This window comes from Cricetulus griseus, chromosome 5 (genome assembly GCF_003668045.3).
Source record: "Cricetulus griseus strain 17A/GY chromosome 5, alternate assembly CriGri-PICRH-1.0, whole genome shotgun sequence".
NCBI classification, from domain to species: domain Eukaryota; kingdom Metazoa; phylum Chordata; class Mammalia; order Rodentia; family Cricetidae; genus Cricetulus; species Cricetulus griseus.
Genome location: NC_048598.1, coordinates 138,056,517 through 138,084,465, shown reverse-complemented (window position 1 = coordinate 138,084,465; position 27,949 = coordinate 138,056,517). Strand labels below are relative to the sequence as shown.

The window sequence follows — 27,949 nt, the reverse complement described above, 5'->3', positions numbered from 1 at the left end:
CTTTTTAGGGATTTATGGTCTATGCTCTTGTCTAAAGGAGCCAATGCAAAGGACTAAACATTAGCTAAAACTAGGAATCTCTGGGCTTTACCCCAAGAACGTGCACAGGTACATACATACAAACAGATTTTTCTGTAAGACATTTCATCACTCACATGAGAACAGTCATGTGAATAAATTGATTATGTAAGTGTTAACCATGGAGCCAAGATGTGGCAACAGGAATGTACCTTCCTTACGATAGAACTTCTGGTTATCACTAGCTCTTGTTAACTGTTAGATTTTAAAACTGCAATAGTGAACAGGATTTCATGTGAGTGCTTTATCCATTTCCCAGGTTACTCCATGGTAGCTGCCTTTAAAGCAATTTCCTTAGTCAGCATAGTAGTTTCTACATGTCGTCTCAGCACTTGGGAGCTTGTGGCTAGAGGATTACCCTGAGTTTAAGGCCAGCTTGGAGTATGGGTTCCAATAAGTAAAGAGTTGCCTTTTTTTTTTTTTTTTTTTTTTTTTGCGTGTGGCAGCTGAAACTGCTAAGATCATTTAAGCTGGGCATTAAATGATCTCAGTCTGCAGTCTCAGCACTCATGAGGCAGAGGCAGGACACTTGGGCACTTGAGGCTGCTTGGGATACATAGCAAGGCTCTGCTTAAAAAATGAGAAAAAAATGAAAAAGGTAGGGGGGCAGCCTCTGTGCTTCATTTATTACTTCTGATCATCTTAAATTATGGATGGGGAGGCAGTGTTAGGATGTATGCATGTGTGTGTGTAGAAGTAACCAGCTAGCCTAGGAAAGTATACTTTGCCTTGAGATTGACCTCATCTGTTTTGGGACATGAAATTTTTTCCTCCACTTTCACTGCTTAGCTTTCTGATGATCATTTTACGACTATGTGATTGTATGTTTCTCTCATCTTCAACCCTGGCCTGTGTAAACTCCTTAAGGGAAGAAAGGTTTCTGTTTTTGTTGTTTATCTCTTTGGTATCTAGAGTATAGTGGGTATTCTAATTTTAAATATTCATTGAATTAATTGATTTGTATTTATTATGAAATAAAGTTTCAATTTTAAAAGGCTACATAATATCCTGAAATATACTATGAGTGTTTTTAAATGTGCCTTTTTGCCTTTCTTTCTTTGTTTCTTTTTTTTTTTTTCCATTCCTTTTTCTTTCTTTTAGGACTTACAAGGTCATCAAACTTACAGCAAATTTCCAGTTTTGACTTCACATCTATAAATACCTTATCAGAAGACTCAGTAGTAATTGTTGGAAAAGGTATTTCAAAGTTGTCTAGCTTTTAAATTTATGTATTCATTACACATAAGCAACACTTGTCAACATTAAATTGAAATAATTAAAAATGAATACTTAATTTCATATTTCTGCCCTTCAATGAAACTTTGGGACGTTCATGTTAGTAACTTTCAAAAAGTAGTTCGATAATTCTGAGACAGTTTAAGGATAACTATGATAATTTTATTATAGTTAAAGTCAAATAGCAGGTTTTATCAGTGTCATAAATAATAGAACTTTATTATTTCTAATGAAAATTCAGAGTGAACCCTTGTTATAAGGTTCAGAGATGCAAGGGGACCTTGAAGATACATAGTTTCAATATCTTTAAATATTACTTTCTATTTCTTAAAATAATGTCTTAGTTACTTTTGTCATGACTATAACTAGATACCTCACAAAAAGCAACTTAAGGAATGAATTTGGCCCCTGACTTATTAGAATATAGTGCTTGGTGGTGGGAAAGTCATAATGGCACAGTGTGAGCTAGGTGCTCATAGTGCATCTCCAGTAAGGAGAGCAGAAAGATAAGTGCTAGCAGAGACCATGGAAGATACTATTTCACTATGGTAGGGAGGCATGACAGCAAGTGGCAGTCATGGCGGTAGGAAGCAGAGACGGCAAACTGGGAGTAGAGCAAGGCTGTGATTACTCTAAGCTAGCCCTTCTAGTGGCACTTCAACAAGGCCATACCTCCAAAACCTCCCCAAGTAGTGTTACCAAGTGGGGACCAAGTGTTCAAATGCCTGACACTATGGAGACCACAGTTTTATTCAGTAGCCTCTTAAGGACCCCCTTTCATGGAACCTATTCCTATCTCACATTGCCTGGACACCCTAATTTTCTAGGATATAGATGCAAGTTTCCATGGCCTTTTATCTCTTACTTTTTGCCTGCATGCAAAATTACCATGTGGATTATGCTGCCAAATTCTGCTGCCAGCTTGGGTTGTAATATTTGGGTGTTTGCAGGCAGTGCTTCACACTTCTGTCATGTTGTGTGTGCAGGCAGGAAGCAGAGTGAAGTGAGGGCTGGTGCTCCAAAGTTTCTTTTTTTAGCTGAAAAACTAAGATATGGTAACATACACAGCAAGGAAGGCACCCTTTTCATTTACTTATTTATTTTCTTCTCATATATTACTTGCTGACCGGTTTCCCTTCTTTGTCTCTTCCTAGCCTTGCTTCCCCCACCTCCTGTTTCTCCCCAATCCACTCCTCCTCTATTTTCCCTTCAGAAAAGGGCAGGCCTCCCACAGATATCAGCCAAACATGGCATATCAAGTTAGGAATGGATCTTTTTGTTCCATATTATGAAATAGATTTTGCTAGAAATAATTTGCTTGATAATCTCCTCTAATTACTTCTAGACAATTCTTGAAGATTTACAGTCTATACTTTCATTTTGTATTGTGTCTTGGTCAGTGTTCTGTAGTGTCTCATGTTTGTTTGTGCCCCACGTTGAGGGGTCATATGTAGTTGACATCTGTAGTAGCCCTACATTGCAGCTCCAGTCTGTAGGAACCTGTCTTTTCGGGGGCTTCAGTTGTATCCAGCCATCTTGCCCGGTTTGTACCTGAGAGGGGGAGTGTGGATTGAGGAAACGGCAGGTAAAGATACTAAGGAAAAGATAAAGACAGAATAGAGTTGGGAGGGCATTCCAGTGAATACTGGACATGCCAAGTTTGTTCTTCAACATTCTTATATACCCCAACCAAAAAGGGGAAAATGGCAATAGACTTCTTTATCAAGATACAAAGAACAAACAGACTTTTCTTCCTTAATTCTCCAAACATTTAGTAAACCAAATCTCTGACCTTGATGGTTAAGAGTAACCACACCAGAGACCAAGTCTTTTCTTATTTAGATAAGACATCCATGCCTTAGACCTTTAGGTCTTATAACTTCAACATTGGAATAGTAAGGGTAGTTTTGAACTCTCTGGACCTTAAGTCAAGATGAAGTGAAGCCATTTTTATGGATCCTGACAGTGTTCTAGTGCTATGAAGAGACTGTACCAAGGCGACTCTTATAAAGGAAAACATTTCATTGATACTGGCTTACAGTTTCAGAGGTTTAGTCCATTATCATCATGGTGACAAGCAAGGCAGCATGCAGGCAGGCCTGGTGCTGGAGAAAGAGCTGAGAGTTTTCCATCCTGATCTGCTGGCAGGAGGAAGATAGAGACTCTGGGCTTGACATGGATTTTTTTTAAACCTTACATCCCTCCCCCAGTGACACACTTCCTCCAACAAGGCCACACTTCCTAATGCTTTCTAATGGCAATACTCTCTGATGACTAAGCTTTAAAATTTATAAGCCAGTGGGGGCCATTCTCATTCAAACCACCACATCTTATATCCATGGACATATTTTTACTTGTCTAGTTTTCCATATAAATGTTTCTATCTCAGGGTTTCTGCTTTCCTTTCTTCCTTGGGTGTCTAAACAAATCCCAGTTCAAAGTTGTGCTCTTGGAAATCATCTTCAATACCTAGTTCACATCAGTCTTATGAATCTTCCCTTCAACTTGACTTAAAAATGCAATTTTGACCCATGTCTTCATGAATGGCTATCTTCTTGCATGGGTAGGATATTTGTTTATACATTTCATGATTATTTAACTTGTGTTTCACAGCATATTGTTTGCTTCTTAAATGAAAACCCTTAAAATTTGTTGTCTGGAGTGCCATTACAGAAACAATAACTGCTTGATGGTTGGTTGATTGCAGGTGTATTTGGAAGTCCAAATTCAGCACCAACAACTTGCAGCCCACCAGTGATAGACACTGTGGAACAGGATACATTTTCAGTGAAACCCAGCATTGAACCGCCATCAGGAATTTATGGAAGAGCAGTCCAGCAAAATACTCCATCATATCTTGATGTTGAAAATGACAAAGATGTAAGCTTCTCTACCATTCTTTAACTACGTCATTATTTTCTTTATATGAGATGTGGGATATCAAACACCTTTTCATTAACAACTTTAATTTTATTTTGTGTGTGTGTGTGTACACACATGCTGGTGTGGAAGTCAGAACATAACTTTGTGTGTTGGTCCACAACTTCCACCTTATTTGAAAGAGCATCTCTGTTACTGTGACTAGCTTTTGCACAAGCTTCTGGGAATTCTACTGTTCCTATTTCCCGTCTTGCTGTAGGGAGAATTGGAATTACAGATGTATAGTACAATACCTGGCTTTACTTGTGTTATAAAGTTTTGAGTTCAGCAAGCTTGAACAGCAAACCTAAACCTCTCTCTCTTTCTTTCTCTCTCTCTCTCTCTCTCTCTCTCTCTCTCTCTCTCTCTCTATCTATCTTAAGACAGAGTTTCTCTGTGTAACAGCTCTGGCTGTCTTAGAACTTGATTTGTAGACCAGGCTGGCCTCAAACTCACAAAGATCCACCTACCTCTGCCTCCAGAGTGCTGGGATTAAAGGCGTGCACTACCACCACTTGAACAGCAAACTTGAATAACACTCTTTATCCACAGAGCTGTCTCCTCACTTGATTAAAATTTTAGGTAATTGAAATTTCTGAATTTAGTCACTTAGATTGTTGATACACAGTATATAAATATATAATATTATATTGCATAATATGTTTTATGCTGCACCTGTGCTATATATATTATGATTGTGAGTGTATATATTCAAACAGTGACACACTAATGCTCTTAAGCACAAGTTTAATTGGATGTTAGTACTACATAATTCTTTCAGATTGCAGGAGTTGTAAAGTAAGGACTGAAAAGCATGTAGTTGGTTTTACCTGTAGTTCTAGCACTTTAGGAGGAAGAGGCAGGAGAATCAACTTGATATAACCACATTGAGAGGGCAAGGCCAAGCCGTACTATATGAGACCCTGTCTCAAAACAAAAAATATCATTTGTCTTATATAGACATTTAATATGCTTATGTATCTCTTTCTCCACACACAATTTTCTAAGATAAAAATATTTTAAATGTCAGACTTCCTGAATGCATCCAGATATGTACGTGGACTTTTTTGTCCCACCAGCTAGTTCCAAATAACCACTCAGAGATTTATTATTAATTATAAATGCTTGGTTGATAGCTCAGGCTTGTTACTAGCTAACTCTTATATTTTAAATTTACCCATATTTCTTAGCTACCCTCTGCCACGTGGTGGTACCTTCTTTCAACATGGCATGTTCAGCTTGCTTCTGTGTGACTTTTTTGTTCTGGTGACTCTTCAGACTCCACCCTTTTTCTTCCCGGCATTCTCTCTGTCCTGAAAATTCTGCCTAGCTATCAGCCAATCAGCTTTTTATTAACAATGAGAGCCACACATTTTACAGTTTACAGAAGGATTATTCCACAGCACAAATATTTCAACTTTTTCATGCAGACTAAGGTTTCTATGGCAAAGTCTACTTATGACAAGATGAGACAAAAGAGAAAAGAAGAAAAAGAGCTTTTTGATGCTAAAGATGGTGAAAGGAAAGAGCTGAATCCCTGGGAACGAATAAAACATACAGGAACTGAGAGATTGACATCTGAAAGTAAGTAATTTTGTGAATGCTAGTTAAAATCATGTCCAGTATAGTTATAACAGAGATCGGTGGAGTCAGTAGATGGACCCAATTTATTAAGTTTTGGTTCTGCATTTGATTAGCTTTAAGAACTGGGAACAGGCTTCAGTTTTTTGCATATGTAAGTATCCAGGTTGTTTTCATATCCAGATTAACTCAACAGTCCCTTGCATCCTCACTGGAAATACTCCTCTTTCACTAGGAAGTGCTATTCCCTTGTTACAGTTGAGGTAATTAAAATAGTGAGTTAGTTTTTGTTATGTCTTGGTCAAAGAGGTACACTCTAAGGCTTCTAAGCTGGCTCAGAGGGTAAAGGCACTTGTTGCCAAACCTGATGACCTATGTTTGATTCCCAGGAATCTAATGGTGAAAGGTGAGAACTCTCAGAAGTAATCCTCTGCCCCCCTACAAGTGCACAGTGGCATGTGTTTACACAAATAAATGTAATTTAAAAATTAAGTCACTACTGATCAACTGTTCAGTTTGTCCTTGAGTGCTACTATGTTTTTACATGTAGGCAAGAGTAGGTGCCATGATTTCTGGGGTATAGCTTTGGAGTGTGTGTGTGTGTGTGTGTGTGTGTGTGTGTGTGTGTGTGTGTGTGTGTGTGTCCATGTTCAGGTGTGTGCACTTATGTGTTTGTTTTGTGTATTTATATATGGGTTTGTGGAGGCTACAGGTTGACATCTAAGTCATTTTCTACCTTGTTTTTTGAGTTGGAGTCTTCACTGAACCTGGATCTTATACAATCAGCTACACTAGCAGGCCACAAGCTGCAGTGATTCTTCTCTCTCTGCCTCCACTGTGCTGAGATTAGAGGCCTGTGCTGCCATGCCCATCTCTTTACATGGGCCCTAGGGCTAGAAACCAGGTCCTGATGCTTATGTGTCAAGTACTTTACTGACAGCCATCTCCTGGGATGTCTTTAAGACCACTGAATAAATTTTGGCTTTAGTACAAACTAGGAAAAAAGAAAGGGTTAAATTGAAATTTATTTTGTGAGCTTTAGTAAACGTTAAGTACTACTACTTAATTACTTTTGTTAAACTAGACTTTGTGGACTATATTATCAATCTTAAATTTATGTTGAGTTCAAAGTACATATCAACAAGAAATAGAAGAAAATTAATGCATAAATATAATCTTGCACAAAATTTTCTAAAAATAAAAATAAAATGGTGTAGTTTTATTTTTATTTTTATAAGAAGTGCAGAACTCTTCTTGACTCCTGTGAACATAGAGCTCAGCAGAAGGGAGGTTGGTTTGTAGATTTGCTACCTGAACATGGCCCTACAACCTGTTAATGTAGGCAGTTTTTGAAAAATTTCTTTGCCATTTTTAAAACAATTTCCCCACTCCCCATACTTCCTCCCCTCTCCCCTTCCACCCTCCTGCAGTCCCCCACACTTCATTTTACTCAGGAAATCTTGTCTTTTTCCCCTTCCTAGGCAGATCCATGTATGTCTCTCTTAGGGTCCTCTTTCTTACCTAGGTTCTCTGGGGTTGTGACCTGTAGTCTGGTTGTCCTTTGCTTTCTGTCTAATATCCACTTGGTATTTGTGAAATTTAACCTATTAATATTCTCAAATAATTTCACCGTGTTTTAATCTTATGAAAGCTAGGGAGAAGGAGCTGGAGAGATGGCTTAGTGGTTAAAAATGTTGGCTAGGCGACCTGGTTCATTCCCAGTATTCACATATCAGCTCACTACTGTCTGTGACTCCAGTCCCAGAGATCTGATGGATTTTTCTGGCCTCTGCAAGCACCACACACACGCACACGCACGCACGCACGCACGCACGCACGCACGCACGCACGCACAATAAAACACTCACTACACATAAAGTTAAATAAAATACAATTTAAAAAGATAGTTTTAAGAGTAATAGTAAAGTACAAGCAGTAAAGAATCATAAGTTTGGGAGTGCCCATTGTTGCTACTGATGTTGACTGGTTTTGTCTATAATGTGACCTTTACATTAGATTTCTGAAGCCTATGACTGCTTTCTTAAATTGATTCATATATTACCTAAACATATGACCATACATAGGAAATGGTGTTGTAGACCAACCAGAATTTAAATATTTAGTTGTGTTTATAGTTATAAACATATCGGTGCTAAAATTTTCTAACAACAAGCTTCTAGTTAGTTATATCTCTATTTAAGAAGATTCCCTGGGGCTAGGGAGATGGCCCAACATTTAAGAGTATTTGAATTTGGTTCTCAGCAACCATATCAGGTGGCTGACAGCCACCTATAACCCTAGGTCCATGGGAGTCTGAAGCCTGTGGCCTCCAAGAGCACTTACACTCACATGCCCATACGCCCACCTACCCATAAATACAAACTTTTTTTTAATTAAAAAAATCAGTAGTTTCCAGTTCACTAGATTAGTGTTACCCAAAGTATGGTCTAGGTAAACTTTATATTTTTTTGAGACAGCATCTTGCTCTGTGGCAGTCTTGACTCAGCTTCCCAAGTTCTGCAGTTACAGGCTTAAACCACCATAACCAACTAAATAAACTGTTTGTTACTCATCTGTCTTTCTTAATGTCTTAGTTAAGGTTACTGTTGCTATAATGAAACAGCATGACCAAAAGCACTTTACTTGGGAAGGAAAGGGTTTGTTTGGCTTACACTTCCATGTTACTGTTCATCGTAGAAGGAAGTCAGGGCAGGAACCTGGAGACAGCAGAGGCTGTGGAGGGGTCCTGCTTATTGGCTTTCTCTCTTTGGCTTGTTCAGCCTACTTTCTTATGGAAGTGAGAACCACCAGCCCATGGGGTGGGCTCTACCCACAATGAGCTGAGCCTTCCCACATTAGTCACTAATTAAGAAAATGTCCCACAGATGTGCCTACAGCCCAGTCTTATAGAGGTATTTTCCCAATTGAGGCTTCCTCCTCTCTGATGGTTCTAGTTTGTATCAAGTTAACATAAAACTAACCAGGGCACCACCACCCCTAGCATGCCCCCCTCACAATTTCATGTTCTTTTCTTTTCAATCCACAGAGTCCTGTTAGTACTACCATATATGCATGGTGTTGGGGCTATCCTCTGGAGCATAGATGGTAGTGTTTTTAAGATAAGGTTTTATATAGCATAGCATAGGCTTGCCCTAAACACACTGTGTAACCTCAGGTGACTCCTGATCGTTTTGTCTCTACCTCCTTCCAAGTGCTGAGATTCTAAGCGTGTGTGTGTGTGTGTGTGTGTGTGTGTGTGTGTGTGTGTGCGTGCGTGCGAGTGCGTGATACCTGATGGAAAGTAGATCTGAACCAGGAAAGCTAATTGAAATGAGTTTATTTATTCTTTGTTTGGCACATCATCTTCCTTACATGTCAGCTACTATTTCCTAGCACCCACATTGAGTGGCTCACAACCACCTGTAACTCCAGTTCCAGGGAATCCGGCACCTTCTTTTGGCCTCTTCAGAGGCCCACACTTACTCATGTGTAATCCACACACTAGACAGTCTAGATGTAAAGAAAAAAGAACCTTTAAAACATTCATCAAGGTCTTTAATAAAGAACTCAATCAATACATTGTTGCGATTGGGTTTTCAATTTTTGAAGCATTTGTATGTATACTAGTGTACAGCATCAAATGAAAGTTCTGATATTTGTGATTTCAACATTTTCTTATCAATATCATGATTAATAATCTTTTATGATAACCATTTTCTAGTGCCTAATAACACCTTTTTAAAAATTATTACATGAAAGAGAACCAATGGATTTTTGTTCACTTACAAAAAGCCCATTCTCTATTGTCTTTTCCTTTCTAATACTTAGATATGGTCTTCTGCTGTTTATGCTGAAAGATGCTCCACTGCTTGAACGGTGCTTTGTATCTGGAAAATGTCTGGGAAATACCTGGAAGAAGCACCATTCATATTGTTACACATGGATTTAGGGTTAGAGTGTAGATAGAAGGAGAAGAGAGGGTGGAGGGATTGTCACAAGAATACATTCTATACATGAATGAAATTGTCAGAGAATAAATAAATAAAAATGCTTTATCAAGAGAAAAGCCCTCTTGATATACTGATATAATTCTCCCTAGATAAACTCTACCTTTTTTTTTTTCTTTTTTCTTTTATTTTTTGCTTATTTGAGACGGTTTCTCTTTGTAGCCTTGCCTGTCATGCAACTCACTTTGTAGACTAGAATAGCCTTGGACTCAAGAGCTCCGCCTGCCTCTGCCTCCCCAGTGCTGGGAGTAAAGGCGTGAGCCATCACTATCTGACATGTACCATCATTAAATTAGTAAGTGTATAGTAAAACAAGTATACATCCATGATTTTTTAATTAGACTATATTGATTTTCTTTTGTTCTTAAAACAATACTTTTTTTTAAAGATTTTATTTATTATGTATACAGCATTCTGCTTCCGTGTATATCTGCACACCAGAAGAGGGCACCAGATCTCATAACGGATGGTTGTGAGCCACCATGTGGTTGCTGGGAATTGAACTCAGGACCTCTGGAAAAACAGTTGGTGCTCTTAACCTCTGAGCCATCTCTCCAGCCCCAAACAATACTTTTTTTTTAGCTACCTCAGCCCCAGTCAAACAGCTTTTATGCTCTTAGTAAGCGTCCATCAAAGCAACAAACTCCTACGAGAAAAACCTAAGATCAAGATATCTCTTCCACCAGGAGATGGCATCTGTGCTGGGAGGGGGCAGAAGCTGGAGCCGACCCTCTGAAGAAGGCTGTTCACAGTTGCTACTCTCAGTGTGGTGGCATCAGGGTCCTTGAAGAGAATGTGTCGAATTTAGAGACCCCCATTCTGTGAAGGGTTTTAATGAACCCCACTGCTTAGAGTAAATAAAGGATAAAGCAAGATTGGTGGGGGATAGGTCCTAAAAAAAGTAATCCAAAACAATAACAGAAACCATAGATCTGGTATGGCTCATGAATTTATTAATAATTTTGGATGTACATCCTCCATATGTTGCTAGTGCTACAACTCAGTTGCTCTGCATTAGTCCTAGTTGTTAGAATTGTCATTCCTGCTAACCCAGAAATGCCAGTTGGTGTATTGCAGTGTCTTCTTGTAAATTGGATCTGTATTTTATATGACCATTCTTTTATATGAAAAAAGCTAATTAAAAGATACAGTTTTAAATAGATGTAATTAGAGTTATCACAAGATTTTTGTTGTTTTAACAATAAACTAATGCTACTAATGTTATGAGGAAATACTCTTATAATATCTATAGTTGAATACATTTATATCCTTTATATTAAGGTTCTTTCTTGCCTTATTTAATATTTTGTTTTAGGTGATGCATCTCCTGGAATCATTTCACAATATAAAGAAAGAATATCTTCTGTCACTCATAGTCCAGAGATAATGGATTCACTGGAATTACGACCGTTTTCCAAGCCAGAAATAGCCCTGACAGAAGCCTTACGGCTTTTAGCTGATGAGGACTGGTAAGTTACCACCCTTCTTATTACTAGCCATAGTATCACTGAAGATTATTTTATTTCTTAAGCATCTGAGTCTCCCGAACTTATTAATATAGCTGTCTCTGGCCCAGATGTATTAACAGTTATGTTTTAACCTGTATACCATAAGGACACAGTTAGCTTCATTATGAGCTATACAAAACCTTTGGCATTATACTGTATCTCATAATTCATTTGAAATATAATGTATAACAAGCAATTTTAGGAACAACTGCAGTATTGGAATCGTTAAAAATCCCAAATGCTGTGAATACTTGCCAGTGTTTCAGCTGGAGTGTCTGCTGGCTGCGTTCTGCCTCCTTTTCTGCTCTGTTCCCTTAGAATCTCCTGTGGTACTGTTCTACACCTCAACATCACTTTTGCTTCTGCTAGACTATGCTTATTAACATCAAACTGTGCCATTGAGCTTGGTTGGTCAGTGATAACACACACTCTTGACATGTGCCAGGCCATTGGCTTGATCCCCAGTAATCCCCCATCCTGCCCCCAGCCAATAAGTATGCTATAACATATATCTCCAATTAAAAAAAAATTCTCTATTAACTGTGTGCATTTCCCCATTTCTACCTCCCTGCCACACCCTTAAACTGAACATTCTCAAAAAAAGGACTTATTGACACCACAGTTTTACCTCACTTTACTCTTAGCCTTCTGTAATTGGCTTTCAATTAGGAATCACTTCACTAAAACTACACAGGAACTATTTTGCTAAGTCTACACTGTTCATTCTTGGTATCTTCGTCCTGGAAAACTTTTTTCACTTTTGCTTAGAAAAAGCAGTCTCCCTCTGATTCTTTTATTCTATTTTCCCTGGGGAGTACTGTGGAATTCAGTCCTCTGGTGTTCTCTAAGCTACTTTCATTCTGTACTTCAGGGACAGTCTTTCCTTAGCAATCATTTCTTGTAAAGAGCCACAAAGCATATACTTTAGGTGGCAAATGTCTCTACTGTGAATACCCAACTCTGCTGTTGTATGTTAAAGAGCTGGAGATGGCGCACAACTATAATCTGAGCACCTACCTGGGAAGTACAAGCAGGGAGATCAGGAGTTCAAAGCCAGTTCTTCTCTACTTCACATTCTTTATACTTACAAGATGAAAACCATCAAATCCGATGGTACAGCTAAATACCAGCTGAGTTCCCTCTCTTTTGTTAGTATCCACCTTTCATCTGACCCTTTAACTCAGATAATGAAGGATAAATACAAGCCATAGAAATACCTGGTGGTAGTTTTCACTGCTTTGAGTTATTTCCTCACTAATGAACTAACAAGTAGTTTTTTTCTTCCTTTTTTTCTCTTACTACTTTTGTATCTTTTGTTATTTGTCTCCTAATCTCTTTTTTGTTTGTTTGTTTTGTTTTTCAAGATAGGGTTTCTCTGTGTAGCTTTGGAGCCTGTCTTGGCACTCGCTCTGTAGACCAGGCTGGCCTCCACCTCACAGACATCTGCCTGCCTCTGCCTCCCGAGTGCTGGGACTAAAGGTATGTACCACCAATGCCCGGCTCTCCTACTCTCCAGAAAGAGTACTGGTTCTTTTATTGAAATAATAACTTCACTTGACTATTATGGTGTTCCTTGATATTAAAAGTTCTTTAAGCTGGACAATAGTGGTGCATGCCTTTGATCCCAGCACTCAGGAGGCAGAGGCAGGAGGATCTCTGTGAGTTCGAGGCCTGGTCTATAAAGCAAGTTCCAGAACAGCCAGGACTACACAGAGAAACTCTGTCTTTGAACACTCCCCCGCCCAAAAAAGTTCCTACATGGATTTTTGAGATTACTAATTAATAAGGAAGAAAATAGTTTCCTCATTGCCCCCCCCTCAAAAAAAGACATTTGAGATTCTATTCTAACTATATCCTGTTTCAGAGATGATTTTGTTATTTGTCTGTCCATAGGGAGAAGAAGATGGAAGGATTAAATTTTATCCGATGCTTAGCTGCTTTTCACTCCGACCTGTTAAATACGAAGCTACATGAAACAAACTTTGCAGTAGTTCAAGAGGTAATATCAGATAAATTGAGGTTGTTTAATTAATTAGGAATTAACATACACACTTGATTTTCACACTGTTTAGACAACTCTGTAGAGCATTCTGAATTTGTAATACTTGAAAAGTTATTCGATATTGATTTGGGGGGTAGATATATAATAACACATAATCATGGCCAAGTTGGTGGCGCATGCATTTAACCGTGGCACTGGAGAGGCAAAGCAGGAGGACTTCTGCGACTTTGAGGTCAGCCTAGTCTACTGAGTTCATGTAACCAGATGTATTAATTTAATGTTAAAATTCAGTCCCGAGTGATGTTGTTGTGTTTCTAACAGCGTGGGGGGGGGGGGCAGTTCATGTTTAAAAATTGTCTTTTAGGTAAAAAATTTGCGGTCTGGTGTGTCCCGTGCTGCTGTGGTGTGTTTAAGTGATCTTTTCACATACCTGAAAAAGAGCATGGATCAAGAACTCGATACTGCAGTAAGAGCTTTGCTGCACAAGGCTGGAGAATCTAACACATTCATAAGGGAAGATGTGGACAAGGCGTTGAGAGCTATGGTGAATAATGTAACCCCTGCACGTGCAGTCATTTCTCTCATCAATGGAGGACAAAGGTAATGTTCAACATAACCCCGAAACACCCTGAAACTGAAAATTAAATTGTGTTTCTGTGCATAGTGAGGATAAAAGCAAATTTTGCATAAATAATTTCTCCCTGATAAAAACTGTAAATTAAGCATGAGAAGAACCATAATATTGTTTTTCTAATAATATCACATATGGCCAGGCAATTGTGGCACACACCTTTAACTATTGTCAGGTGTTTTTCACTTCTGGGTACATTGGGACTTTAGGGTAAGATGACAGGCTAGAAGCTGCCTCTGAGCCTGGTATGGAAATGGAATTCTCAACAGAAAGGTTTTTACAACTTCAAATAGACATGATCAAGAAAAACCTCTCGATGATGGATCATAGTCAAGACGTAGAAAGTTGTAATGAACCCCATTATTATGTATAATTAATAAATGCTAATAAAAACATTGTTCCAAATGCAAAACACACAAAGGACATTAATGAAAGCTATGAGGAAGGGGCTGGCAAGAGGGATAAGCTGTCAGAGCTTCATGCCATCATGCCTGATGACCTTTGTTTGGTCCTCAGGACCTGCATGGTGCAAGTTTGAGGAGTTCCCACAGTGATCCACCGACCTCCACACTCCACACAGCATAAATACCCACATTCACACTCTTAATGATTTAAACAGCAACAACAAAAATAAACCTGTAAGGGAAAAACACCAGCTTACCTACAAAGACTGGCACATCAGAATAACATCAACTCTCTCATCAGCAACACTCAAAGCCCAGAAAGTGTGGAATGATACATTTTAAGCCATAGAAGTATATAGCTGCCAACTACAATTGTTATATATGGCGAAGCTATCTTTTAAACCTGATGGAGAAACATAATGCACAAACTAAGGCAATTCATGGTAACTAAACTAGCACTGAGGAAAATACTTCAAGGAATACTGTACATTAAAGAGGAAGAAAGTCTCATTCATGTGAGTACTGAAAAGAATTCATTTCATGCCAGGAGTTGGTGGCACAGGCCTTTTAATCCCAGTACTGGGGAGGCAGATGCAGGTGGATCTCTGTGAGTTCGAGGTCAACCTGGTCTACAAAGCAAGTTCCAGGACAGCCAGAGCTGTTACACAGAGGAACTCTGTCTCAAAACAACTACAAAAAAATCAAAACAAAACCAAAGCAAGAATACATTTTATGAGAGGAATAGATGAACACGGGAATTTATGCCATACCTGGCACAATAAGTGATTAAGCCCCTAGTGTGATTAGGGAGGAAGAAAAGAACTAACATTCCAACCAAGCAGAACCAGCCAACAAAAATCATTGCAAATTGGCAATCTTTCTGTAACAACCTTAAATATAAATAGGTTCAACTCTGCCATTTAATAGATGCATATCATACTGTGTGTGTTGTTGTACACCTTTAACCCCAGGACTTGAATGGCACAAGCAGGCAGGTGTCTGAGTTAAAATCTGCCTGCTCTACTTAATAAGGTACTGGCTCATTGGAGCTATATAGTGAAAACCTGCCTCAAAATAAATAAATAGAAATAAGAGATGTGGACCAGCTGACAAGATTAAAAACCAAATCCATCTGTTTATAGGAAGCACACCTCACTGGGAAAGATACCAACTGAAAGGCAAAACATGGATGTCAACATTTTAAGCAAATGGAAGCCAGAAGAAGCTAGTGGAGCTTGTTTTGATACTGATAGAGTTCAAAACAAAAGTAGTCAGAGAGACAATGATTAATACATATTAACAAAGGGAACAATTTATCATGACATTATAATAATTGCAAATGCACTTAATGTTGAGACTCCCACTTCAGAAATAAAACACACAGACACACACACATATATATAAAAGAAAGGCCAGAAAGGTCTTGATTCAGAACTAGTATATGACTCCATTGTCCTACTCAAGTCTTTCAGTAGGTCAGCCAAACTAAAATAAGACAAATAAACCTCAGCGTAAGGTGTGGTGGCTCAGTAGGTGAAGGTGCCTGCTGCCAAGCCTGACTACTTGGGTTCTATGCTGCATCCCATAACGGAAGAAGAGAACCAACTCCTGAATGTTGTCTTTTGACCTCCACATATGCACTAGGACTTGTGTGCTGGCACACTCATGCATCTCTCTCTCTCTCTCTCTCTCTCTCTCTCTCTCTCTCTCTCTCTCTCTCTCCACACGTGTACACACACACACACACGCACACACATAATAACAACAGATTAACTGGATTTAATAGCTATCTATAAAATACTCCATCTCACAGGTGTGGAATACACATTCTTTGCAGAAGCCCATAGAACCTTCTCTAAAATTGATAACAGTATAGGCTATAAAAGCAAGTCTTCTAAGAAAAAAAAATAAGTTATTTTTATTTTGTGTGCATTGATGTTTTCCCTGCATGTATATCTGTGTGAGGGGGTAGGTCCTGGAGTTGCATATGGGCTGCCATGTGGGGGCTGGGAATTTAACCCAGGTCCTCTAGAAGAGCAGTCAGTGCTCTTAACTGATGAATCATGTCTCCAGCCCCCAAAAGCAAGTCTTTTTTTTTTTTTTCCAAGACAGGATTTCTCTGTGTAGCTTTGGAGCCTATCCTGGCACTCGCTCTGGAGACCAGGCTGGCCTCGAACTCACAGAGATCCGCCTGCCTCTGCCTCCCGAGTGCTGGGATTAAAGGCCTGCACCACCAACGCCCAGCAAAAAAGCAAGTCTTAATAAACAAGAAGTAATTGACATATTTGATGTATCTTCTTGGGGAAAGATAACTAATGTGAGTCATTTGTGATTTCAGCCTCCCAGCGTGATTGATGTTAATTTTTTCCTTCTTTTTATTCTTTGTGTCTTTCAAATCATGCATCCGGATTCCTGTTCCTTCATGTCTTCCCTCTGCCCTTGCAAGCTCTCCCCCAAATGAGAAGTTGTTAAATTTTTAACAAATTGTTTGTTAAGCTATGACTGTTAGAAAATAGTTCATTCCTCAACTTCGATTGATTTGGGCATGTTTTCTTTGTAGCCATTTGCACATTGCAGTAAGAAGATGTACAGCACAGCACTTGGCAGATGTAGTAGAATTTATGGAACCTGAGCGTATTTTATCTGGAACAAAGGATATGGCTGAACGCTTATTGCCTGCTGCTGCTAAGTTTGCTCAAGATAGCTCACAAGAAACCAGGTGAATAATTGGTAATATTTCCTGAGGGGTTTTTGTTTGTTTTAATTAAAAATGTATAGGTATTCATTTTGTGTATGTGGTACATGAGTGTGCCATGGTGTGCATGTGAAGATCAGAGAACAGTCTGAAGTAGTCCAGTCTCTCCTTCTACCATGTGGGTTCTGAGGATTGAAATCAAGTCATCCGTCTTGGAAGCCGGTGCATTTACCCACTGAATCGTCTTGCTGGCCCCTAAGTTTCAGAAATAAGGCTTAAAGGGGGAAAAAAGGATTTTTTTTAAAAATGAACATTTTTCTAAATAGAAAGATGGGGTACTGGATTGATACCAAGGATAATCTTATTTTCCAATTTGTATATGATACCAAGCAAGTACATCATGAATTCTCCAAATGTACAGGTGCCACTTCATAATTCTTAGTAGTAAGTTGTTAAGTGACACAAGACTGTAATGGGCAGAAGTTCTAGTGGCAGAACTTCATTGTGGGCAAAAGTCAAGTAATATATTGAGGGGAAAATTATATTTTTAAAGCAACTATATAAAAACAAAGGAAAGAATTCACTTGTATAATGCAGGAATATGCTTAACAATATTATCAACAGAAAATAATGTATTTATACTTTGAATATTTCATGACTTTATGGTGACTATTACTTGAGCCAGTTTAGGAAGGTTAATAACATTCAACAAAAGAAGGCAAGATAATATTTATAGCATGATATCTATGGTGGTGGCAGAAATGTTTTATTTAGTAGGAAGCCTAGATTAAATTCCTCGCCTATATCTCTGTTGCCCTTCAGTAAGTTATTTAGCCTTTATTGGTCAGTTTTTGTAAATTTAGGAAGATTGGACATGGTAACCAATAGTGTCTTGGAAAAAACATCTAAAATTTTCTGGGAGAAATATGTAGTTTCTGGGGGTGGTGGCACATACCTTTAATCCCAGCACTCAGGAGGCAGAGGCAGGAGGATCTCTGAATCAGTCTAGTCTATAGAGTGAGTTCCAGGACAGCTGGGGCTACACAGAGAAACCCTATTTTGAAAACAAAACCAACCAACAAACAAAAACATTTAGAAATATTCAGGAGAGCCAGGCATAGTAGTACATATCTGTACTCCTAAAACTCAGGAAGCTGAAGCAGGCAGGATGATCTCAAGCTTGAGGTTAGCCTGGCCTGCTTAGAAGACCCTCCTCAAAAACAACCAAAACAAGAATTCAAGAGGATTAAATCATTGACAAGTTAGAAGGAGAAATAAAGGATTCTTAGTGGTTATGTGGGGTATGTTTGTATTTTACTAGCCCTTTTTTTTTCTTTTGTGTGTTTCCTTTTTGTACTGAGTCAAACCTAGAACCTAATATACTCGAGGAAAGTGCTGTACCACAGAGCTATGTATGCCCAACCAGTACTAAGCCTCTCTTTTAGTTCATGTTGTTAATAATTTATAGTTCAGAGAATGCATTTCACTATTTGTTAATATATGCCAAAGTACTAATTATTTCTCACAAATCCATAGGTATTATGGCCGTAAGATGCTTTTCCTCATGATGGGTCATCCTAACTTTGAAAAAATGCTGGAAAAGTATATCCCGTCTAAAGATTTACCATATATTAAAGAATCTGTTAAAAATTTGCGGCAAAAGGTATGTGAATTAAGTTTGTTGTGTAAAGTATTTTTAAAGCAAAGCTTATAAGCCAGACACTCACAGCTATTGCAAGGTGAAGGCCAGAGAGTCAAAGGAGGTCAGGACATCATCAGCTTTATATTGAGTGTTGATCTAGCCTTGGCAACATAGTCCCCAGTCTCAAAAAACAGGTCCACCCTCCAAATAAATAAATAAATAAATAAAGTAATAGATAACAACTAACTAAATAAAAGTAAGTACAAGGTGTATTTTTTCATAAAGGTAAAGAATATAAACAATTGTTTTTTAGATTATTCCTATGGTACCCATTTTGAAATAGGGCTAACCACCATTTTTTTTTTTCCTAACCTGAAATTCTAAGTAAGTAGTACATACATCTAAGGAGAAGTATATACTATCAAGCCTAAAGGGTAAATGTTTATTGCTTATTGAGATTTAAATTATGGGGTAGGAGAGATGGCTCAGTGGTTGAGACCACAAATACTGTTCCAGAGGACCCAGGTTCAATTCCCAGCACCTGCATGGAGACTCACGGTTCTCTGTAACTTGAGTTCCAGAGGATCCAGTATCTTCTTCTGAACTCATGGTCGCAGGCACACATGTGGTGCACAGGCTTAAAGGCAGATAAAACACATAAAATAATAATAAAATAATTTTTAAAATAAATCTTAAAAAGAAAACCTTAAATGATGGTAGGACATTGAAGGAAACTTTAAATGTGGTAGGCTGTTGTTTGGCCTATTACAATTGTAAGACTTGCATTGCAATTCTGAAAGTTTACAACCATATAATATTTAATATAGCACTTCATATCTATAACTAGAATTTTAATTTTTATAAAATGAGAGTAGTAAAATGTGAGAAAACATTTTGTGTTTAATGTAATGTACAATTTTTTATGGTTACATTTATTTGTTTATTGAAACAAACTTTTTTTATTTTTCTATACCACTCTCAGTTCCCCTTCCCTCCTCTCCCCTCCTCTTCCCTCCACTCCCCCTCACCATGTAATGTACAATTTTTGTATTGTAACTTCATGTCATTTTTTTTAATGACATGGGTTAAGGAGGACTCTTTATATAATGTATTTTTTTAAAAGATTTTATTTATTGATTTATTTATTTATTTATTATGTATACATATTCTGCTTCCATGTATATCTGAACACCAGAAGAGGGCACCAGATCTCATAATGGATGGCTGTGAGCCACCATGTGGTGGCTGCGAATTAAACTCAGGTCCTCTGGAAGAGCAGTCGGTGCTCTTAACCTCTGAACCACCTCTCCAGCCCGAGGACTCATTTGTAAAGGGTTATTACAAAGATGCATAATAAACAGGCATTTTAGAATTTCATAGACATTCTTACTCATATAGAACTTACTAAAATAGTCATGTAAACAACTGACTAAAATGAAATTGATTTTATTTGTGAGTCATTTCCAGTATAATAAATAGAAAAATGTCTTAATTTTTTTAGTGTGTGTATGCATGTGCAAATGTGCGTGTGTGCACTTGTTTGTGTATGTGTATATACCTGTGTACCATGATAAGAATGTGTGTAGGTTAGAGGACAACTTGTGGGAGTCAGTTTTCTCTTCCTAACATTTGGATCCTAGGAATGCAACCCACACTCTCAGGCTTGGCAGCAACTGCCTTTACCTACTGAAACAGAGCCTAAAATAGTTCTAACCAAATGTTTATTCTCACTCTTGATGTCATACAGAAATTTACTATTTGTGGATTATATTTGTTTTCTGTATAAATTTTAAGCCTTGAGAAAAGTACTTTAAGGTTTGGAAACATGGTTCAATGGTTAATGGTAATTAATACTGCTCTTGCAGAGGGCTTGAGTTCATCAACCATAGTGGACACCTCTCAACTGCCTGTAGGTCCAGCTCCAGGAGATCTAAGGCCCTCCTCTGGCTTCCATAGGCACTCTATTCAACGTACTCATTTGTATATATATACACATAATCAAAAATAAAATATAGTCTTTGGCCGGGTGGTGGTGGTGCATGCCTTTAATCCCAGCACTCAGGAGGCAGAGGCAGGCGGATCTCTGTGAGTTCGAGACCAGCCTGGTCTCCAGAGTGAGTGCCAGGATAGGCTCCAAAGCTACACAGAGAAACCCTGTCTCGAAAAACCAAATATATATAATCTCTTTTGTTTTTAATTTTAAAGAGTAGGACAGGGTTTGGTGCTACACACTTTTTTTTTATCCTAGCAGATGGCAGGCAGAGGCAGGTGGAGTTCTGTCAATTTGGCTAGCCTGGTCTGTAGAGTGAGTTCCAGACCAGGCAGTTCCATGGTAAGATCCTGTTGAGTAGTGGTTTTTGGTTGTTGTTTTTGTTTTTTTTTGTTTTTCGAGACAGGGTTTCCCTGTGGCTTTGGAGGCTGTCCTAGAACTAGCTCTTGTAGACCAGGCTGGCCTCGAACTCACAGAGATCCACCTGCCTCTGCCTCCTGAGTGCTGGGATTAAAGGCGTGTGCCACCAACGCCCTGCAAGAGTAGTGTTAAGTAATGGTGACTTAGATCATTAATGGGCAAAGCCCAGGGTTTAGTCCTCAATATGGCAGTGGTAGGAGAGTATATAATTTATAGCATACTAACATACATTTATTTTATAGTGCTGACATCAAATCTGTTAGTTTACCACTACTCTCAAGATATTTTATGTATCTAGTAACTTTAAAAGCCTATATTATTAACCACTTAACATTTCAAAGATTTATCATTTATGTTTGTGTATGTAGTTCTGAGCATGTCATCCTGAGCATGGAGGTCAGTGAACAACTTTGTAGTATTGGTTCTCCCCATTCAATTCCAGTTAGGTATCAGGGATACATTTGCAAGTGCTTTCACCCACTGAGCCATCTCTCTAGGCTCCATAAAACACAATGTGTTTTACCAGGCTGCTTTGAAAAGCCATTGTGTATGTTATCGCACTGCTAATTTAAATGTCTCCTGTTGACTTTGTGTTTACTTACAGGGTTTGGGAGAGATACCACTAGACACGCCATCAGCAAAAGGAAGGCGATCTCATACTGGCAGTGTTGGACACACGAGGTCATCATCTGTTTCTCGAGATGCTTTTAGTTCAACCGAAAGGTAGTATAATCTGATAGTCCGCACTATTTGAGAAATAATCCTCACTATCTCAACAATACTAGCTCAGTAGTATTTGTCAAACTGATGAATCTTAAAAGATTAGTAAAGACATGGAAAATTTGAGATGCCTAGTTTTAATTGGGCAGTTCTACATAGGTATCTTTTATATTTTTACATACATATGTCTTTAAAATTGTCTATGTATTTTAGTATAAATTTAATACCAAATTCAAGTCTAGAGTTGGCACATGTGCAGGTCTGGGGCCGGGGGTGTCATTGGTAGGATATCTTCCTAACTTGCATGAGGCCCTGGTTCTGATGCCCAACATCTCATAAACGACAGTGCTTATACATGTCTGTCTCCTGACACTTAGAAGACTGTAGGTCATCCTTGATTATATAGTCAGCATGAGCTCATTTGTAGCACAAATAATAAAAAACCAGAGACAGTTATTAGGGGTTCAAGCTGAAGATGAGAAAAGCAAAGCTGCCAGCCACTAGAAAGTTCTTACTTCTACCAAGGCACAAACTGAAGGGGCAATGGTGTCTTCAGAGTGATTGCAGACTGCAATCCTCTCCACCAAACCTCAGACTCCCTGAGACTGCACTGAGCTCCTGCCTTATATTCCTCTCTAGTGCTGGCATTAAAGGTGTGTCATCCTAAGTGCTGGGGTCAAAGCTGTGAGCTCTGTTTGTCTTTTATACTGATTCACTCTCATGTAGCTCAGGGTGGCCTTGAACTCACAAAGATCCATCTGCCTCTGTCTCCTGAGTGTTAGGATTAAAGGTATGGCCACCATTGCTTGTCCTCTATGACTAGTGGTTTAGGTGTGAGGCTAACTAGTGGCTTAGCTCTGTACTCTGATTTTCAGGCAAGCTTTGTTAGATTACAAAGTATCACTGCACTCACTCATTCATTGAAGTATGCTTTGTAAAATTTTTGCTGGATACAATGACTCAGTCCGGTAATACAGCACCTGGGAGACTGAGGCATGAGTGTTTCTATGAGACTAGCTTATACTGCATACCAGATTCCAAGCCAGAATGAGCTACAGAATGAGATTCTTTTTCAAAAAAACAAAATAACAACAAAATGCTTTTGCTGGTGTTGGTATATTCCCATAATCTCAGCTACTATTGAGGCTGAGGCAGGAGGATAATGAGCTCAGTGGCGAGTTTTGGACATCATAGTGAGACCATGTCCCAAACAAAAATGTGGACTGAGTGAGTGGCTCTTTGGATGAAGCTTGCTGTGTAAACCTGAGTATCTGAGTTTCAGTTCCCAGCAGAGATGACACTCCTACAAGCTCACTGACCAGCTAGCCTGGTACATGCAGTGATAAATAACAAGGGACCTTGTCTCAAACTAGGTGGACCACCAACATCTAAAGTTGTCCTCAGACCTCTAATCTCACCACTAGGGAAGCAGAGGCAGGTGGACCTCTGTGAGTAGGATGACAGCCAGGACTATTTAGAGAGACCCTGTCTCGAAAAAACAAAAGAAACAAACAAAGGGAACAAAAAAAAAAAAATGAACAAGATCAACAAAATAAATATGTTGATTGGGGGAAAATGCTGTTTTTAACTTGCCTGCAAAGTTAATCCTTTATTGGTATTAGAAAGTAGAATTTGAAGAGCAGTGTACTGTTCGCTAATTTGTAAGGCTGTTTATTGTGCAGTAATTGTCTGAACATGGAAAGTGACTTTCATAGAAGACTGCTTTCCTTCAAGGAGTCTGAAATGCTGTCACATCCTAGGCAGACACAATGAAAGTCCAGAGAAGAGTCTTTGTCTTTAATAAGCTTCCTTGTTAGACAGCATCTCACATTGGATGTGTTCTGTGCAGTGCTACTGGGAAGGGTCCCTTAAAAGCTTGCATCTAGCCAGACATGGTGTCATACGCCTTTAATCCCGGCACTGGGGAGGCAGAGGCAGGAGGATCTCTGAATTTGAGGCCACACTGGTTTACAGAGCCAGTTCCAGGACAGTCAGGACTGTTACACAGAGAAATCCTGCCTTGGGGAGAAAAAAAGTTGAATTTATAGTAAGAATTTTTAATTTTAGGCTTTGTAGGGAAGTAAAAATGAAATTTATCTTTCATTTTAGGGAAGTAACTGAAGTTCGAGAAGTCCCCAGAAAACCAGCTCCTCGAAATTCCTTAGAAAGTGCTGAGTACATTAAAGTCATAACAGGTTTATTAAATGCAAAAGACTTTCGTGATCGTATTAATGGGATTAAACAACTTTTATCAGATACTGAAAACAATCAGGAGCTTGTGGTTGGCAACATTGTGAAGGTAAGAAACACAAAGTTAATTTTACTAAGCTTTGTGTGTGTGTGTGTGTGTGTGTGTGTGTGTGCCCTACTACATTTCTAGAATTCAGAGGACAAATCTGGGGAGGTAGTTCACTCCTTTTACCCATGGAACCCAAGGATCATTAAATTCAGGTCCTTGGCCCCTCAAGATTAATCTACATGAAAAAGGAAAAAAAATTAATATAGCAAATCACCCAAAACCCTGGAGCTTAATTTATGTTATTTAAAAGTGTTAAAAAAATAAGTTTAATGACAGGAATGGATTACATAGGATTTGCTATGTTAAAAACATTCTAGGAAACTAAAATGTAACAGGAAAAAAAAAAAATAAGAAAATGGTCATGTTGGGGGCTGCAGTTCAGGCAGAGTGCTTGTTCTTCCAAATGACCCGAGTTGAACTCCCAGCACCCACTTCTGGCAGCTCATAGCTGCCTGTAATTCCACACCCAGGCACACACACACACACACACACACACACACACACACACAACACACACACACATTTCAGTTTTTTTTTGTTTTGGTTTGGTTTTTTGGCCCACTTATGGCCTTTTTTTTTTTTTTTTAAATTTATTTATTATATAAATAGTGTTTGTCTGCATGTTTGCCTGTATGCCAGAAGAGGGCATCAGACCTTATTCTAGATTGTTGTGAGCAACCATGTGGTTGCTGGGAATTGAACTCAGGACCTCTGGGAGAGCAGTCAATGCTTTTAACCTGTGAGCCATCTCTCCAGCCCCTGTTAAATTATTTTTAACATGAAAAATTAAAAATAAGTAAGCTTAAAGAATGATTAGTTAATGTCCTTAGCTTCATAGGTACCTCCTTGATTGCCTGACCTGGCTAAAGTCTTATTTAGGTGTGGTGATGCATGCCTTTAATCCCAGCACTTGGAAGGCAGAGGCAGGGGGATCTCCATGACTTTGAGACCAGCCTGTTCTATAGAGTGAGTTCTAGGGTAACCAGGACTGTTACATAGAGAAACCCTGCCTCAAAGAACAAACAAACTAATAGGATGTGTGTGTGTGTGTGTGTGTGTGTGTGTGTGTGTGTGTAAAGAGAGTATGTAGGAGAAATAAGAGGTGGCAAACAAGGATAATATAGTAGATATAAGCATTGTTTTACTTTAAATAATTCACCAACTTATTTTCAGATCTTTGATGCCTTTAAGTCTCGACTTCATGATTCTAATAGCAAAGTGAATTTGGTGGCTCTTGAAACAATGCATAAAATGATTCCTTTACTTGGAGACAACTTGTCTCCTATAATCAACATGCTGATTCCTGCAATTGTAGATAACAATCTCAACTCCAAGAATCCAGGCATCTATACTGCTGCCACAAATGTTGTTCATGCACTGAGTCAGCATGTAGGTAAGGAATCCAATTGGTATTCAAATTATTTTGATTTTACTTTCATGCTTTCTCATCCTTTGTATTTTTTATATGTTGAAATAATTAACATTTTAACTAATATATCTTAAACTTTTTTCATAGATTGTATTAGTGATGAAATACTTAAATTGACTGTCTTTTTTCATTGAGTTCTAAATTTTTACCTCATGAAATGAAATGTATTATAAATTTAAATATAAAATATAACTAATCCTTTTGGGACATAACATGGAAACCTATTGAGGACATTATAAAACTTTAAAAATCATTCTAAAAGCATGACCTATGCATGCCAAAAACTGGATTTAGTGGGTGGAAAGACTACAAGAGTCAGAGGACTAGGATGTCTGCTATGAAATAGTGTCTTCTACATAGGACAGGGAGGGAGTTGCATCAATGTTAACAATATGGGTATAAGAGGAAGACTGGAACAATGTTATTACCATTTGACTTGCCAACATAGATAGGGGAAATCTCACAAGTCGCCACCCTTACATGAAGAGTCACAGGCAATTATTGACTGCTATGAGAGAGAGAATCCGTCTTCTCCTCAGACAAGCCCCTGATAGGTTATACAATCCTAAATGGTCAGGCCAAAGTACATTTGTATATGAGTACATGAACTCAGCTGGATTTATTTATATATACATAAAATTATATATGTAACAATAATGAAAAGGTCATAAAGTTGAGAAGGAGTGGAAGACGTATAAGGAATTGGAGTGGGGAGATTGTGTGACGGAATTGATGTAAATGTTGTACTCATACATGAAATTCTCTAAGAAAGTATTAAAAACTTTAAATTGTAGTGATGAGATATCTCAGCAAGTAAAGGTGATTTTACTGGGTGTGACAATGTGAGTTCTATTCCTGGAACCTACATGATGGAAGGAAAAACCCCTCTAGCCTTTACAGAAGTCCCTGGCTGGCCTGGAAATTGCTATGTAGACCAGGCTGACCTCAAATACAGAGATCTGACTGTTTCTGCCTCCCCAGTGCTGGGATTAAAGGCATGTGTCACCGTGTCTGGCTAGATACAAGCTTTTAAGGGACTTTTCCCAGTAGCACGGTACAGAACACATCCAGTGTGAGATGCTATCTAAAAAGGAAGCTTATTAAAGACAAAGACTCTTCCCTGGATTTTCATTGTGTCTGCCTAGGATGTGACAACATTTCAGACTCCTTGAAGGAAAGCAGTCTTCTATGTAAGTCATTTTATATGTTCAGACAATTTTGCTTATGATTGGGATTTAATACAAAGATAGATACCAGACAAAATCTTTGGGTGAAAGCTCCAAGTCTGAAGGAACCAGATGCAAGCAAAACCCTTTTTTAGATGTCTCATTATGTAATGTGCACACACAAAATTAATTCTTTTAATTTGCAAAAGATTATATTAAGCTGATAAAGAGAAAGGATATATCCTGAGACAGAAACCTTAGCAAACTATACAGTAGACAAAGAGTTCATATCTAGAATATCTAAAGAACTCTCAAAACTCAACCTTGAGCAAAAAAGTCCAAGTAGAAAACAAGAAAAAGACATGAAGAAGCATTTCACTGAAGAGGACATATACATAGAAAATGTGCCTACAAAAATGTGCCCACAAAAGATATTCAGCATCACTTTGCCTTAGTGAAATGCAAAGGCAATTTAAGACACTAATCACTATATGAGTGTTAGAACAGCTAAATTTGTCATTTGTAAGTGTGACTGAAGCTAGAAAAATGGCTTACCAGGTAAGAAAGCTTGTTACTAAACCTGATGATTCCCAGGATCCATGGGGTGGAAGGAGAAAACTGACTTCTACTACACTTTGTCTGTGGCACACATGTGCCCATACAGTTACATGCACATAAAGGAAGAAAGTAGAAGGAACCGAATGCTTGTGGGCTGCAGAAGCAGTGGATCTTGAGAGTATATTTCTTTTTTGTTTGTTTGTTTGGGTTTTTGAGGCAAGGTTTGACTGTCTTGTTCTGTAGATCAGGCTGACCTTTAACTAACAGAGATCTGCCTGTTTCTGCCTCCAGAGTGTTGGCCACCACCGGCTGTCTGTTGAATACATTTCTAAGAGAGTATCAATAGTATAGCCACTCTAGAAGAATTTAAAGTTTCTTTAAAAGCAAAATATAAACTTGTGTAAAACATTACTTAGAAGCTGGGCGTTGGTGGCGCACACCTCTAATCCCAGCACTCGGGAGGCAGAGGCAGGTGGATCTCTGTGAGTTCGCGGCCAGCCTGGTCTACAAGAGCTAGTTCCAGGGCAGCCTCCAAAGCCACAGAGAAACCCGGTCTCGAAAAACCAAAAGAAAAAAAAAATTACTTAGACCATATCCAAGTCATAGCGTATCCTTAGAATACTATTTTGCAGTAGAAAGGAGCAAACTTGATATTTGGGTTGAT

The 27,949-nt window shown here is 38.5% G+C and overlaps 1 protein-coding gene across 3 annotated transcripts in view; it reads left to right on the top strand.

Moving 5' to 3' along the window:
* Positions 1 to 27,949, top strand: part of LOC100756381 (TOG array regulator of axonemal microtubules protein 1) — a 52,412-nt gene that overhangs the window by 21,171 nt on the left and 3,292 nt on the right. For all 3 annotated transcript variants that reach the window (XM_027416494.2, XM_027416492.2, XM_027416491.2), the window contains 11 exons: positions 1,180 to 1,275; positions 4,022 to 4,194; positions 5,664 to 5,817; positions 11,137 to 11,290; positions 13,223 to 13,328; positions 13,696 to 13,931; positions 16,927 to 17,085; positions 18,598 to 18,724; positions 21,718 to 21,836; positions 23,943 to 24,132; positions 25,306 to 25,525. In XM_027416494.2, the coding sequence (XP_027272295.1) occupies positions 1,180 to 1,275; positions 4,022 to 4,194; positions 5,664 to 5,817; positions 11,137 to 11,290; positions 13,223 to 13,328; positions 13,696 to 13,931; positions 16,927 to 17,085; positions 18,598 to 18,724; positions 21,718 to 21,836; positions 23,943 to 24,132; positions 25,306 to 25,525 (1,734 nt within the window). The remainder of the gene's footprint in view (positions 1 to 1,179; positions 1,276 to 4,021; positions 4,195 to 5,663; positions 5,818 to 11,136; positions 11,291 to 13,222; positions 13,329 to 13,695; positions 13,932 to 16,926; positions 17,086 to 18,597; positions 18,725 to 21,717; positions 21,837 to 23,942; positions 24,133 to 25,305; positions 25,526 to 27,949) is intronic.